Source organism: Peromyscus eremicus, chromosome 8b, assembly GCF_949786415.1.
Source record: "Peromyscus eremicus chromosome 8b, PerEre_H2_v1, whole genome shotgun sequence".
In the NCBI taxonomy this organism is placed as follows: domain Eukaryota; kingdom Metazoa; phylum Chordata; class Mammalia; order Rodentia; family Cricetidae; genus Peromyscus; species Peromyscus eremicus.
In genome coordinates, this window is record NC_081424.1 from 33,865,646 (window position 1) to 33,881,328 (window position 15,683).

At 45.8% G+C, this 15,683-nt stretch overlaps 1 protein-coding gene across 5 annotated transcripts in view; it reads left to right on the forward strand.

Annotated features, from left to right (window-relative positions):
- Positions 1–3,614: 3,614 nt before the first annotated feature.
- Positions 3,615–15,683, forward strand: part of Tbpl1 (TATA-box binding protein like 1) — a 29,570-nt gene continuing 17,501 nt past the window's right edge. Inside the window, exon 1 of one of the 5 annotated variants that reach the window (XM_059272659.1) lies at positions 3,615–3,711. Coding sequence is in view for 1 of the 5 variants with exons in the window: in XM_059272655.1 (XP_059128638.1) it covers positions 7,615–7,736 (122 nt within the window). In the remaining 4 variants the exon portion in view is untranslated. Of the gene's footprint in view, positions 3,712–6,872; positions 7,021–7,523; positions 7,737–15,683 lie in introns of those variants that run through there. The other 4 variants (XM_059272656.1, XM_059272660.1, XM_059272655.1 and 1 more) reach the window with 4 other exon arrangements.

Here is a 15,683-nt window from a genome sequence, read left to right on the forward strand (position 1 = left end):
ACCCCTGCTCGGGGAAAGTCCACGTTGCTGAGCACATGTATAGCCTCCTTCCCTACTGTCATGCCCATTCTGCTTAAAGGTCCCTTCACTCAGCAGTGAGATGACTGGGCAAAGACACTGACCATCATCTGGCTACTGTGCTCTAGTATGTCTGCCTGATTAGTAACAGTCTCCTCTGCAGTGGATATTTATAGTGTGTATTCAGCTAGAATATAAATATTTTTACAGCTTGTACCCATTCAGAGAGCCCCCATATAACGATCTCACAGACTTCCCTGCCATCTGTTTCCCAATCCTGTCTCGCTCCTTCCAAACTGCTGACCTTCTAGACACACCACCAGCAACTGGTTTTAGCTCATTCCAGTGATCTGTCCGTCATGGTTTGTGTTTGCTTTTGTTTTCTTTTGTTTTTCCCAGACAAGGTCTTGCTATGTTATCCAGTCCAGCCCTGACTCCTAGACGTAAGTGATTCTCCTGCTTTAGGCTCTGTGAAGATGACAGACGTATGCCATCATGCCAGCTTTATCTTTCACTGTTGGCGTGCTGGACCAAACGAATACTGCTTCAATTTTGTTAACTTGGAGACTTTACCACTGTCCGTCAGAACCCTACAGGGGGCTGGGGAAGCCACCTGTGCTACAGCAGGTGGATTCTAGCAAGGTCTTCTACACTACAGGATTCTATCAGGGGAACAGACTGTAAGAAGAAAACTGTATTATCTTCAGCAGTCTCAACCAACAGAAATCCAACCTTGTGCTAGCTAGTACAAAAAGCTTTTTGAAGGATCTTGATCCTCAGTTCTCAACCTGTGGGTTGTGACCCCTTTGGTGTTGAATAGCAGATATCCTGCATATTAGGTATTTACATTATGATTCATAACAGTGGCAAATTACAGTTATGAAGTTGCAATGAAATAATTCTATGGTTGGGAGTCACCACAAGATGAGGAACTGTATTAAAGGGTCTCAGCATTAGGAAGGTTGAGAATCGCTGCTCTAGATCCATCTTAACCAAGCAGGAATAAAAACGGATTTAGAATTGAGAGGTAATGAATCAATTACGGCACACAGATTCTTTCTAGTTGGCCAGCTCAGGTCAGAAACCCACTTCTCTATTAATTAGAGAAGTTCTTGTTTGTTCATTACATTGGGGACCAGAAGTGAGAAGGACTTCCTTAAAAGGGAGAGGAGCACTATAGAGCTCTATAGAATAAAAAATTTTAAAAAGTTCTAACAGAAATGTTTTCTTGGGCTACTCAGATGGGTGAAGGCACTTACTGTCAAACCTGACAGCCTGAATTCAATCCCAAGGATCCACATGGTGGAACAAGAGAACCGACTCACGAAAGTTGTCCTCTCACTGTGTGTGTGGTAACATGAGGGTGTGTGTAAGCATTGTGGCTCATGCGCACACTCACCCACCAATGTAGTTCTGCTTAATGTCAATCAGCTCTCCCGTGTGCCACCACAAACATGCCATCCATCCCCAGTAGCGGAAGACTCATGCAGCTGCTGAACTTAAGCTCAAATTCAGACATCTTTGAACGCTGTCCAAGATCAGCTCCAGTTGTGGCCAAATGATGAATGATGAATTCATGCTCACTATACAACTGCATGCTAAAAAAGAGGGGAACCGCTGCCCTGGAGGTGGTGGCGCACACCTTTAATCCCAGCATATGGAAGGCAGAGGCAGGCAGATCTTGGTGAGTTCGAGGCCAGCCTGGACTACAGAGCGAGATCCAGGAAAAGACTCCAAAAGTACACAGAGAAACTCGAGAGAGAGAGAGAGAGAGAGAGAGAGAGAGAGAGAGAGAGAGAGAGAGAACAAATAAGGAAAAGTGACACGTGATGATGGTAAGCATCTACAAGATTTTTCCCAACAAGAGGAAGTGAGTAAGGACTGCACTTCTACAGCTAGGAAGCAAGATCTCTAGTCATCCAACCAGAGTTCCAAGTTTTCCCTTGTATCAGATTCTGCCTCAAAGACCCAGGAAGAAAATAATCTAACTCCTCTTTCTACCAGGTCTGAAGCCTGGGGACATTGCCCTTGGAAAATGGACCACCCTAGGCACCCTTTGCCCTGTTGAGAACTTTCTAGAAATGCCTTAGAACCTTCCGTGGCTGTCAGTTAATGACATTTGAGGAACTCCATCCGCTTGTTATCAGAAATCTCACAGAGACACGAATTTTGAGCATGAGCCTTCGCCTTCTATTTTTTGGAAACTAGCCTAGCCATTCTGCCAGTCTCCAGAGAGCTTAGTTCAGTGGCTCTTGTCATGGACTCTGTCTGGGAGGAAGGGGAGGGGACAGGCTGGTGTTAGGAAGCTAGGGTATAGCAACATACTCTATCCTCTAAGCCGTTTACCACTCAGTTGGTATAATGGGAGGGACTGTCTTTACGGTAAGAGGGCATTTTGGAACACTTTGAGGTGGACTCCTGAGAAATGAGAAAGCTCTGCCCCCACCTGGTCGCCATAATCATAGTTTGCATTAACTTGATGGGAGACAAAAGGGCTAGTTACTCTAATTGGCACAGTAGATACCTGGTGCCACTAGTACAGGATAACTAGCCCACTGGCAGAAAGAACTGTGCCTGGTGGTGTGAGGTAATTTTCATCCTAGTACCTGTCTCTTGTAGGACTACAGGGAAGGCGAGAGGAGCCAGCACATTCCAGTAGCCTCATTTTAGATCTGAGTTTCTCACAGGAAGCCTTACTGAGCCCATAGTCGACTTTTGTCTTAATATGTCTGTAATAAAGGATACATCTTATAAGGTTTTTTTAGTTACTAAAACACTGCCTGTTGGTGCTTTTATATATACAAAATGTGATACTAAATTATTAAAAATTTTGACATGTCCCTTTATAGTTCTGTACTTATTTCATTACTAACTGGAACAGCTTGTAGTGATTTTAGTCTATGTACTAATAACTTTGTTTGTTTGTTTGTTTTTCGAGACAGAGTTTCTCTATGTAGCTTTGCGCCTTTCCTGGAACTCACTCTCTAGACGAGGCTGGCCTCGAACTCACAGAGATCCGCCTGGCTCTCCCTCCCGAGTGCTAGGATTAAAGGCGTGTGCCACCACCGCCCGGCCTAATAACTTTTCTTAAGGATGTAGCGAAATGTCTGACAAAGGTAAGGGAAGAGGGGTTTGTCTCCAAGTTTGAGCGTCCACTCTATGACGACGAGACGGCGTGATGACAGGAAAGTGAGGCAGCTTGTCCATTAAATCCACAGTTGGGAAGCAGAGAGAGATGAACACTAGCAGTGTTCATCAGCCAGTCCTCTCCCTTTTATTCAATCCATGTCCCCAGCATGTAGAATGGTGTCATGTGGTGATACCGTACTCCCCAATATATCGTGCACCCTAATAAATTTATCTGGGGTCAGAAAATAGAACAGCCACTAGACAGACATAGAGGCCAGAAAATGGTGGCACTCACACTTTTAATCCTAGCATTCCAGAGGCAGAGATCCACCTGCATCTCTGTGAGTTCAAGGCCACATTGGAATCAGTCAGGCATGGTAACAAGAGCCTTTAATCCCAGGAAGTGATATCATAAAGCAGAAAGGTATATAAGGCGTGAGGACCAGGAACTAGAGCTGGTTAAGCTTTCAGGCTTTGGAGCAGCAGTTCAGCTGAGATCCATTTGGATGAGGACTCAGAAGCTTCCAGTCTGAGGAAAACAGGATCAGCTGAGGAATTGGCGAGGTAAGGTGGCTGTGGCTTGTTCTGCTGCTCTGATCTTTCAGTGTTGACCCCAGTACCTGGCTCCAGGTTTGTTTTTATTAATAAGACCTTTTAAGATTCATGCTACAGTGTCACCCACATTTTTTTAGTAAGCTTTCTCATCGGACTTTCTTTTGGGACCCCAGCCCCCAAATAACGAGGAGACTTAATATTAATTGTAAAAGCTTGGCCTTTAGCTTAGGCTTGTTCCCAACTAGCTCTTATAATTTAAATTAACCTGTTTGTATTAATCTATGTTCTTCCACGTGGCTTTTTACCCCTTCTCCATTCTCTATGACCGACTTCCTAGTAACCCTCCTTGTCTCACTAGCGTCTTCCTCCTCTCTTCTTCCCAGAGTTCCTTTCTCTCTGCCTGGAAGTCTTCCCAAACCTCTCCTGACTAGCTACTGGCCATTCAGCTCTTTATTAAACCAATCAGGTGCCTTAGGAAGGCAGGGTAAAATGGCGACACATCTTTTCACAGTTTGCTCAAATATCCCTCAACAACATTTGTGGTGATATTGTGTCCCCCAACATATTGTGCACCCTAATAAACTTATCTGGGGTCAGAGAAGAGAACAGCCACTGGATAGACATAGAAGCCAGACATGGTGGCACACACACCTTTAATCCCAGGACTTGAGACCTCATGTCTTGCTTGGGAAAGACACATGCCTTTAATCCCAGTTAATAGCAGGAAGCAGAAAGGTATTAAGGCGTGAGGACCAGGGACTAGAGCTGGTTAAGCTTTTAGGCTTTTAGCAGCAGTTCAGCTGAGATCCATTCGGATGAGGACTCAGAGACTTCCAGTTTGAGGAAACAGATCGGCTGAGAAGTTGGCGAGGTGAGGTTAGCTGTGGCTGGTTCTGTTTCTATGATCTTTCAGAATTCACCCCAATATCTGGCTCCCCTGAGTTTTTTATTTAATAAGACCATTTAGATATTTGTGTTACAAACATTTAGTGTCATTTAACTTCAATTAATCCAATCTAGAAACTCCCTCACAGGCATGCGCAGAGACCTGTCTCTTAGGTGATTCTAAACCCTACTAAGCAGACAGTCAATATTAACCATCATGGTCTGTATGTTACATTTGCAGCTGTGGTCATCTAATGATGTTAACTTTTCTGGTCTGGGATGAATAGGGCGTCACTGTCCATCACTCCTGGACTGAATGAGCTCTACCTTTACGGCAATGGTTCTCAACTTGTGGGTTCCGGCCCTTTGACAAACCTCTACTTCTGAACATATTTACATTGATTCGTAACAGTAGGAAAATTTCAGTGATGAAGTAGCAATGAAATAATGTTATGGCTGGGGGTCTCCACAACATGAGGAACTGTATTAAAGGGTCACAGCATTAGGAGGGTTGAGAACCACTGTTTTACAGTTAAGACAGTTGTAACTCTGCCTCTTTAGCTGTCAATATCTGTGTTAATGAAGGCACTTGGTTTACAATGGACCACACATTGCAACTTCACAACAGTCTTCTGGGTACATCAGACAATGACACATTATAAGAGCAGAGACGATATTATCTTACTTCTTTCACTAGAGGGGAATTTCTTGGTCAAAAGGACAGTATATGGGATAGGTTTTTGTTGTTGTTTTATGTTTTTTGAGACAGGGTTTCTCTGTGTAGCTTTGCGCCTTTCCTGGAACTCACTTGGTAGCCCAGGCTGGCCTTGAACTCACAGAGATCCGCCTGGCTCTGCCTCTCGAGTGCTAGGATTAAAGGCGTGCGCCACCACCGCCCAGTGGGATAGTATTATAGCACAGAAGAATTCTAGTTATTAATGGGAAATGGTCATATTAATTACTTTTGTCTGGGAGAACAAATAAAGGGGGGGGATGGTTTCACAGGCATCAGTCCACCACGACCAGGAGTGCCTGGTAGAAGAGTTCTCATCATCCTCCCAGGAAGCAAAGTGATGGAAGGGACCAGAGCAAGGTACATCACCTAAGGACACACCCAATGACCTACTTCTTCCAAGCAGGCCTCACCTACCTTTCATTACCACCAAATAATGCTGTCATACCATAATGAATCTATTGAGAGAGCAACCCATTTGTGTCTGGAGGCACCATCACAGACACACTCAGAAGTGTGCTTTCCTAATCATCTAGGGCTAAGAATAATCCAATCAGGCTAACAATCAAAATCAGCACCACAGCTAATAGAACTTGCAGGAAAATTATATCCAATTCTACAAAGAGGTGGCTCCTTGGCTATCATAAAAGGCAATCCAAAGTAACACACATGCTGCCTTCCGGGTATCCTGCTGGGCTCCGTGAAAGAAGGTATCTCAAAAAGACCTTAGAATCAGTCACCATTGTTGTAAAAATGCCTTCTAAGTAGGGACAGTAGCTCTTGGAAATGGAGCGTTTCTGGTGCCATTTCCTTAGTAAATCATGCCCTGTCACTCTCCAGCACAAAAATCTCACTTTCCTTAGCATTTGGAAGAAAATTCAAACTCCTGTCTGTAAGGCACAGATGGTTTCAGGTCTTAGCTCCCCTCCAACTTTATCTGCAGTCACTCTTTCCTAGCTGTGTTTGCCATGCCCTATTCCTGTGAACACCTCCCCTAGCCAGACCTCAACATCCTCTTTCCCTCCCTCCTCAGTCCTTTTTTGAGCTGTCAAAACCAGTCTCCACAGGCGTGACTTTCTCACCCAGCTTCTTGTCCGTTCTATCCCACACAAGATGCAGCTTATTCGATATTGCTCAACAATAAATCAGTATGAGGACTGAAACAAATCTGCCCTGCTGAGCTTTTAAACGTTCAAGTGCTTTTGTGCGTCCACTTCGGAGTAGGGAGAAGAGAGATACACAGGCATCCTGGGCTGTTGCTCAAATCATTAAATTCTCAAGGGCTTGTGTACTCCCAAACCCTCAGATGTCAGCCCAAGTCATTTTCAAAAGGCCAAGTGGGCCCCGGTCAGAGGCCAAAACATTTTTTTAGGAACCCGATTCGCGTGGCCTTTTTTTCCAAAACCCAGGCTGCCCGCTGGCCGCCTCCACCGTCCCAGGCTAGCCAGCGCGGGAGAGGGCCGGGCCAGGCTGGGCCGCGCGGCGGCGGCGGCGGCGGCGGGGGCGGCGGCGCTCCGGGGCCGTTAGGAGCCTCGCTCCGCCGGGCAGCACGGCTCACGCCGCCCCGAGGGGTCCCGAGGGCGCACTCGGCCCGGTGCGGCCGTTCAAACCGGCGAGTGTGCGTGGCCAGCGTCCAGTCGGCCCCGCCGCGACCGCCCGACGGACACACGCCTCTGCCGCGCCCGCCGAGCCCTCGCTGAGTAAGGCCGGGGACACCCCGCCGCCGCCGCCACTTCCCGGGTTCTGGACTAGGGCCCGATCGATGGCTGTTAGCTGAGTTCTTTTGTCTGCACCGATGGGTTCCGGTTTAAAACCACAACAACAACCATTAGAGCCGATCTGCGCTACGCGGTTCGCCAGCGGCGATCAGCTGAAAAATTAAGCACAGGGTTACAAAAAAAAAAAATCTCCCTGGGCGAGCCACAGAAAAGTGCAGCCGGGGCTCCTAGCGCCCTCGGGCCACTTCCGCCTTGCCCGGCCCTGAGGCTGAAGGGCCTGCCCGGCAGCCACAGGAAGCAGGAAGGCGAGCCCGGGCTGAGCGGCTGGGGCTGGGGCTGGGCGGGCGGGCGGGGAGGAGCAGCGAGAGCCGGAAGTGGGCGGCCAGCGGGGATCCCTGGAGCGCCCGGGGCTGGGCGGCGCTCTAGCCCGCCGCGCGCCGTCTCTATGCTCCCCCGCGTCTCGTCTATTTATTGTCGCGGGGGAAGCGGCGGCCGCCCTGTACCCGGAACAACAAAGCACGAAAGACGGAGCCCGGGCCTCGGGGGCTCCTAGCAACGGGCCGGGGCGGGAGTTCCATGGAGACTGGGGAGCGGGTCCGCCTCATCATCATCCTCTTCCTCCAGCTTTTCCTCCGCGTCCGACGCAACCGGCAGCAGCGCTGCCGCCGCGTCCTCTGCGACCGCCCCGTCTTCCCACGGTAACCCCCCCACCACCACCACCCCCGTCGGCGGTCCTGGGAGGGGTAGGGGTGGTGGAGGCGGGGCGGCCCGAGAGCGGCGGCGGGGCCGCGGGGGGCGCGTCTGCGCGCCGCCGTGCCGGGGCTGCGGTGGGCTGTGCGGGGATGGGGGACCGGAGCAGAGGGGAAGCGCCGAGGGGCCACCGGCTAGTGAAGAGGACCGGGTCGGGCGGCGTGGGCATCCCAGTAAGGATGACGGGGTGGGGGTGGGGCGCCCCTGCCTCGCCGGGGAAGACCGGCAGGGATGGTCCCCGTCGTCGTGGAGCCCGTCTCCACCCCGGAGGGGAAAAGAGGGGCCATGCCACTCAGCGAGGGGTCCGCTGCTTCTCGGAAAAACTTGGCGGCGGCCCCTGTGCAGGGGCCGCGAAGGCTCCCCCCCAAATAGCGGCGCGGCCGCCTCTTGGTTCTGGCACTTGCCCCGGAGCCCCGCTTTATAATAATAGTCAGAGCCGAATTAGGCTTGGGTGGGGGGGGGGGCGGCCGGGAGAACGGATCTGGAAGGCGGGAAGAGAAAATGAATCGTGAATAGGTTTTGAGCAGGGATGAGAGTTGGGGGGAGCGGGGCGGGAATAATCGCTTCGTAACCGCCAGGACGGGTCCTAGAAGTAAATAAAATAGGAAATGACTGAAATAGAAAAGCCCTCCTTTTGCCGAGCTGCGCATCTGCAGGCTCTGCCAGTGTGCACATTGCACCGAAGAGTCAGGCTGCATGCAGCCAAGTCCACATCTGTGAGCTCGGTGACTTGCATCTGTCACCTGCGGTTCCAGAGCGACCCTGGCAGTGACTAGTGTGAACTTGTGTGTTTCTGTTTAAAGAGAATGCCTTAGAATTGTGACTTGTGTGTGAAACCATAACAGATTCCCTGAGGTAATTGAAAAAGGGAAATGTAAGAAGAAGGGCATTCAGTCTTCGGCCACAATTTGCAGTCTCTTTCCAAGTTTGAGAAAATAGCAGTCCATTCAAATCAAGAAGCACTGTCAGGTTGAAAGAATTATTTAGGGTTTGGATATGCCCAATTAAATATTCATCGGTTTGTGCTCTTCAGCTTTGCATCGTAAACTATTTGTTCTATGCTTTGCTCAACCATATTATGTTGAGTGCAGTGGCACATGCCTATGATCCCAGCATTTGGGAGGCTGAGGCAGGAGGATTTGAGTTCAAGGCCCACTTGGGGTACATAATAATAAGTTCCAGGTCTTCCTGAGATATATATCTGTCTCAGACAACAAAATAAAACTGAATTTTCCATCAGTAAGTGAAGTTTCTCTGTGGTACAGGAAAGGTCATGCTCTAACAGTAAAAACATTTTTGTGGTCAGTAGGAACAAAGGCCTTCTTACAAAATTGAAGATTAATGATGAAAAACAACACTGATAATCATAAAGGCAGTGTGTCAACCATGGGTTCAGTTTGTCCCTTGCTAAGCCTGGCTTCTAAGCAGAAGGATGTCATCGTGACGTCCGGTCCTCTCCGATACTCTGTGCTCCCAAAATGAGTACCAGAAGCTGTAATGATCTGCTGCTGTGTGCTTTCTCGAACAAAAACCAGACAGAGTACCCTTTTTTTAGTCATATGTTTTCATTTTAAGCTTCTAACCAGGACTTTTGGGTCCAGTGTTGTTAGCTGAAGTACTTGCAGGTTTACAAGGAAAGAACAGTTTTCCTTTTTAAAGGATTGGACATTTGAACATTGGAAAAAAAAATTAGGTTTTAAAAGTCAGTATTTTCGAAGCCGTGGTGACACTGCTACTTATTTGTATATGGCTGTTCTGTGGAGGCTGTTTGGGGATCACCCCACTGGAGGCTGTGGTCCTGAGCCCCGGGGTTTCTTCACAGTGTGTATAAGGAACGCCCTCCACCTCAGAGCTACCTTTAAACCGTTGTACTGTGCAGCTGGACCGTTTGCTGAGACCTCTGTCTCCTTTGGTCCCTGAATGCAGGTCAGTTCTAGCTTCTTCCTTTCATTAGTTCAGGTTCTGCTTTCTGTGGTATTGACCCTAGCACTCATGTTCTTACTTTCTCTGTTTACTTGTGTCCTGATTGAAACTGATTTTTTTTTTTTATACGTTTTGTATTTTTTTTCTGCCTCTTGCCGAGTTTTCGGCACATGCCCTGGGCTTGTGTATGTTTTTCATTAATGGTACTTTGTTGCAATTTCATATAAATCCTTTTATTTGGAGAATTGGAGCGGGCATGTCAGATGTTCTATATTCTTTTAGAATAACTGTTAGCTGTAAACCCATTCCAATTCAAAAGACTATTGAAATCATGTGAAAATATTTGAGCTCTTCATCATAAAAGGTGTTTAAGAAGCGTGTGTGGCACTGCTGTTACTATAGACAGTCACATTTTTTGAGGATAAAAAGGTATTGCAGACCCTATTGTGTGTTATAAACTGAACCTAAGATTTTATAGTTCTTAGTCTAAAGTTATATTTAACACCATCTTTTCTTACCATTTTGCATCTGAATATCTGACTAAAACTACATTTTGCAATTTTGAGGGAAGTGCATAAGTGAGTTCCACACATTTTTCTTCAGGTGGGAAATAGTATCATGAAAAATTGTTGTAGGTATATCTATGAGTATAGTGTGCAGAATTTGCTATAAAGTACAACAGATCATGGGACATAACAATATTTTAGAACATGGCGTTTCTCATCAGAAATGTGACATTCTTTAAAAGTTAGCAAATTCTATATAATATAGTTGAGTGGGCATGAGGACATTTTAAACAAAGGAGGCCACTGAGTAACCTGGTGACGGATTTCTTCCTGTTGCATCATCAACCATGTGATGAAATTATTACTATGAAAAATAAAGTTCCAGTTGACTTTGAAAGAGTTTAGAGTAGAAAGTTTTCATCATGTCTCCAAATTAAAACTTTGAGTGTCTTGAGATTTTTAGCTGACATTTGAACTATAAAATTTTACTGAAATTTGCCGGGCGGTGGTGGCGCACGCCTTTAATCCCAGCACTCGGGAGGCAGAGCCAGGCGGATCTCTGTGAGTTCGAGGCCAGCCTGGGCTACCAAGTGAGTCCCAGGAAAGGCGCAAAGCTACACAGAGAAACCCTGTCTCGAAAAACCAAAAAAAAAAAAAAAAAAAAAAAAAAAAAATTTACTGAAATTTCTATCCATTTTATTTCCCCTCTTTTTTTTGACTGGTGCCACTTCAAGTGTGCTGTGTATGTGTGTGTAGATGACAGAGAATTGACAAACATGGATCACAAACGTAGCTGATGTATATTTGATTTTTAGATATTGTATTACGTACTTGTTGGTTCTGTGATTGTTGGTGTGTAGATGTCATCCTGCCTCATATAACCGAAGCTTCTAGAGCGTCAGCACTGAGTCGTCGTCGTCATATTGTGTATTCCTGTCCTCTATATGTGTATTTTGGAGATGAATTTGTCTACTAGATGGAGATAACGTGTTTATTTTTATTGCACTTAGGGCTTTCCAGGGGAGGAAGGAGATCCTCTTTTTGTAGGCCAAGGTTGGAACCCAGAGAAGAGCCTTTCTGAAACCTAACTTTTTGTCTGCGTAACATTCCAACTTCTTCTCTGTGTAGTGGTGCAAGTTATAAGCACCCAGAACATCAGAGACCTGATTAGGGCTTTGTTTTAGCGAATCCAAGCAATTGAAAGAATGACCGACCACCACAGCTTGAGGGATAGATGCGGGGTTGTTTGCGTCTGAGGAGTGCCACTGTGGGAGATTACTAGGAGTTGAGGCAGATCTGGGGTCTTCCAGGACATCTCAACAAACGTGATTTTTGTATTGTGATGCATTGTGTCTTGTCTTTAGAAAGGGACGTAGAGAGTGTGCTGCTTTTGTAGTTGTGAAGATTCCAGAAGTATGTCATTAGTCGGGTCACCTTGGAAATTCTGCTCACTTGATTTTATTTGTGATTAATGGTAACACAGAAGATTATTTGTCTAAATGGCTGGGTTTGTGCAAGGGATCTTACAAAATGTTTAAAATTTAAAATGTTTAAAAATTACATCAAAGTGTTTTCTTGGGCAGTTTAGATCTCTCTTCACATGAAGTCAATGAAACTTTTAAGATTTTACCCCCTTCCATGCAGTACGAAAGTTTGGCTCTAGCTTATTTGAACCATCTAGTATTCACTCATGAGAAAGAATGCTGAGGCCTAGGCTGGTGGCCAGTGGGGGAAGCACTTGGCTTGCATGTGCGAGGAATCCACACGAAGTCAGATGAGGTAGTGTGGCTGTAAGTCTTGTGGTCCTGTGGCCAGAATGGTTGCAGAGACTGAAGACTTGTAGGCTAGCTAGCCCGGCATAGGCAGCAGTGAATCAAAGGAGAACCTGTCTTAACTAGGCAGAAGATGGGGACCCATATTTGCGGTGGACCTCTGATCTCCATGCTGTAGCACATGCATGTCCATACTCAGGCACACACAGGCATGAACCCATTTGTGTACACACACAAGATGGTTAGATGGTGTGTTAAGGATAGCATTTTCTCATGACTTGTGAGTGACAGTACTAATGGTGCCTAGCAAGAAAGACAGCTTCGTGTATTGATTGGCCTGGATAAGGGTAAGTTTTCCTCACTAGGTCAAGACTTGCAGCCTCTTAGACGTAAAACATTAAGTAGTTTCTGTGGGGTTAGCCTTCCTTCCGCTCGGGAGTTTGAAGCTCTTAGTTGTAAGGCAGTAATCTGATCAGGATTGTTCCATTTTCTTGGTGTTAGAGTTGCTATGACATTTAAAAGTATGGACTATGCCTACCTAGCAGCTGCCTGCGTTCAACATCATGGTTCTGCTTTTTGTTGGTGGTGTGACGTCATTTTGACAAGTGTCTTTCACCTCCCGAAGCCCCAGTTCCCTTGTCTGCAATGTGGAGTTAATGTCTGTACGACTGAAAGGGTTGATGTGAGGTTTAAGTGGAAGGACTAAGAAAGCATTGGAGCAGGTGCTGTGAGCAGTGTGCTACAGAGTGTTAACGGGAACCATCAGATCGCTGATTCCTTCCTTTTGTTCCCAGACTGTCTGTTACGTTATTGAAGGTCCTTTTGATCCCAGGCTGTTGAGCTCATCTCTGCCGTTAGCTTTTAGTGTGCGTGTGGTGGGGTACTTCTTGAAATCTGTAACTGTCACACGAGCATCTGGTTATCACGGCAGACCCACAGAGCGTGGTCTGGCTCTGGGTTACAGCTATGGAAATGTTTCCCTGTGGACCCGACTGCTTCGCTCTATAGTACTTCCGAATAAAAGAAATAGCCCCATTGATTCATTAGCGGCATCGGTCTTTCTTTAGAAGACCTCCCTTTTTACGTGTGTACGTAACTGATGATGCATTGAAGTTTGTTAGTGCCATATCAGTCATTTAATTTGAGTTTTCCTTGTCACTCTAATTGTTGTACAATAAATAGTAGTTTTCTTAGATTTTCAGAAGTAGCTGAAGCTCTTGGTCTCTGCCAGTGATTACAGAAGCTTTAGAACTGAAAACTTTTTTTTTTTTTTTTTTTTTTTTTTTTTTGCTAGTAAGGCTCAAATCAGACATTGTGGCTACCTAATCAGGGAAATAATTTGATAATTATAGTTAACTGTCAAAATAGCTAACTAAGTTAAGTCCAAGTCTTGTAGTTTAATTGAATGTTTGAAACCACTAAAAAAATGAAGTTAGCTGAGCCTAGTGGAGCATGCTTGTAGTATCAGTACCCAGAAGACTGAGACAGGAGATCACTGAGTTCTAGACCAGCCAGAGCAAGACCCTGTATCAAAAAGAAAATTTTTGCTTAATTTTAAATGGATTTCAGACTTCTGTCTTCCAGTTTGTCTAATATTTAAGTCCTGTTTTTTGTCAAAGTAATATTTTTATAAAATACCTAATATACCATCACTAACCTGTATTAGCTGAGGATTCAACTCAGTTGTAGTTATTGCCTAACATTTGTGAGGCCCTGAGTTTAATCCTCAGGTCTCTCTCTCTCTCTCTCTCTCTCTCTCTCTCTCTCTCTCTCACACACACACACACACACACACACACACCAATAAGCAAGGTGTGTAATATTTTAAATACATAGGGGTGAAGTTCCATAACTCCCTTTTCCATGTTTCAGCTGCATTTTACACATGAGATTAGCAAATGTGTTTGTATTCAGAGATAAGACTTTGTTCTCCTGATTAAAGAAAGTGAAGTCAGTTTCATCCTGTTGATTTAGTTGAGCAGCTAGATTAGTCAGAATCCATCCTGTATTGATCAAATTGTGTTAACTCTGTTTTCACAGCCACATGGATGGATCCCAGATATAATAGGGGGCGGGGGAGTGAGGAGAAATGATTAGCTTTTGTGCTAAGACACAACAACAAAACCCCATATAGGTTTATAGCTCTTTTAAATTCAAATACTCTGAGGACAGTGTCGGAATACTTTTGGGAATGCAAGTCCTGAGCCTGGCTTGGTAGCTCGTGGCTTTAAGCCCAGTGCGGTGGAGGCAGAGGCAGGTGGATCTCTGAGTTTGAGGCCAGCCTTGTCTACATAGTAAGTGCCAGGCTGGCCAGAGCTACATAGTGATGCCCTGTCTCAAAAAGAAAGGAAGGCTGAGTGGTGTGAGAGACTGAATGCCTGACTCTTCATGTCATGTCGCTCTTTACAACAAAACTTGCTGGTTTGGAGACAGTTCTGACACACCGCTAAGTGTTTCTCAGGGTTCTTTCCACCATACTGTTTGAGGACCAGATGTTGTTGTACAGATACGAGGCTATAAAGCTAATCTAGAACACGAGGTGCAGATAGGAAGATGGGTTATGGTTTGTCTGAACCTCAGCTAACTCACAGTGAACCTGAAGCTTTTGTGAGGCCCTGGGTTTAATCCTCACCCATCCCATTTGATTTGCCTGACTCTTCTGGAGCCCCAGGACCTTTCTCCCTGTCCTGCTTATAGCTGCTGTGTGTCTTGTACATCTCCTTACCTGTATCTTCAGACAGCCTGGTGAAGTAGTCCTGAGCAGCCTTTCATTGATCGTGGGTTGGCCACATCCCACGATCTCTGCTGTTCATGCTTAGGGAGGTCATGGAAGTCCAGCCATGCTAAAGAAGGTAGTCACCAATTTATAGATCTGCAGCAGATGTGGTGTGCTACTCTGAAAGGTACTCTGTTCTGTGGTCTTGTCGAGGTACAAGGAAAATGATCTATGGCATAGCATATTAAAAAAATTGGATAAGCCAGACATGATGGCTCATGCTTGTAATCTCAGCACTTAGGAGGTAGGTGGAGGCAGGGGGATTAGGAGTATAAGGTCATCCTTAGCTGCATAGTGAATTGGAGTCCCTGCTTGAGAACATGTGCTCAAAAACAACAACAAAAACCAAAAAGTCCACATGAATAATTCTCATATCTTCTCAGCAGCATATTGCTAATATGAGTTCTACTATGACGACTTAAAGCTTGTCAGTAATTTAAAAGCTCACTGCTGTGCAGACCTACTTGGGCAGTTTCATACGCTATCTAATGAAGGTGTGGTTACTGATGAACCACATGTATGATGGTGGTTTCATTGTAATGGAACTGAAAATTTCCTGTCACCTAGTATGTTGACTGTATCTTTTCTCTTTAGGTTTACTTAGATACACAAATAGTCACCATCCTGTTACCATTGCCTCTAGGATGCAAGGCAGGAATCACACTGCACACATTTGTAGGCCTAGGAATGGTAGGCTCTACCACACAGCCTGGGTATATCCCAGACATATCTCTGAGAAGCAGCGAGTATTTAGCTATGTGTGTGTTAAAAATGTGCACATCCCCTTTAGCTTTTGGGTTTTCACTTGTTAAAATTAGAAGAGCTTCAGATGTCTGAAACCAGTGTGTGTGTGTGTGTGTGTGTGTGTGTGTGTGTATGTTTGTTTGTGTGTGTGTGTGTGTGTGTGTGTGTGTGTGT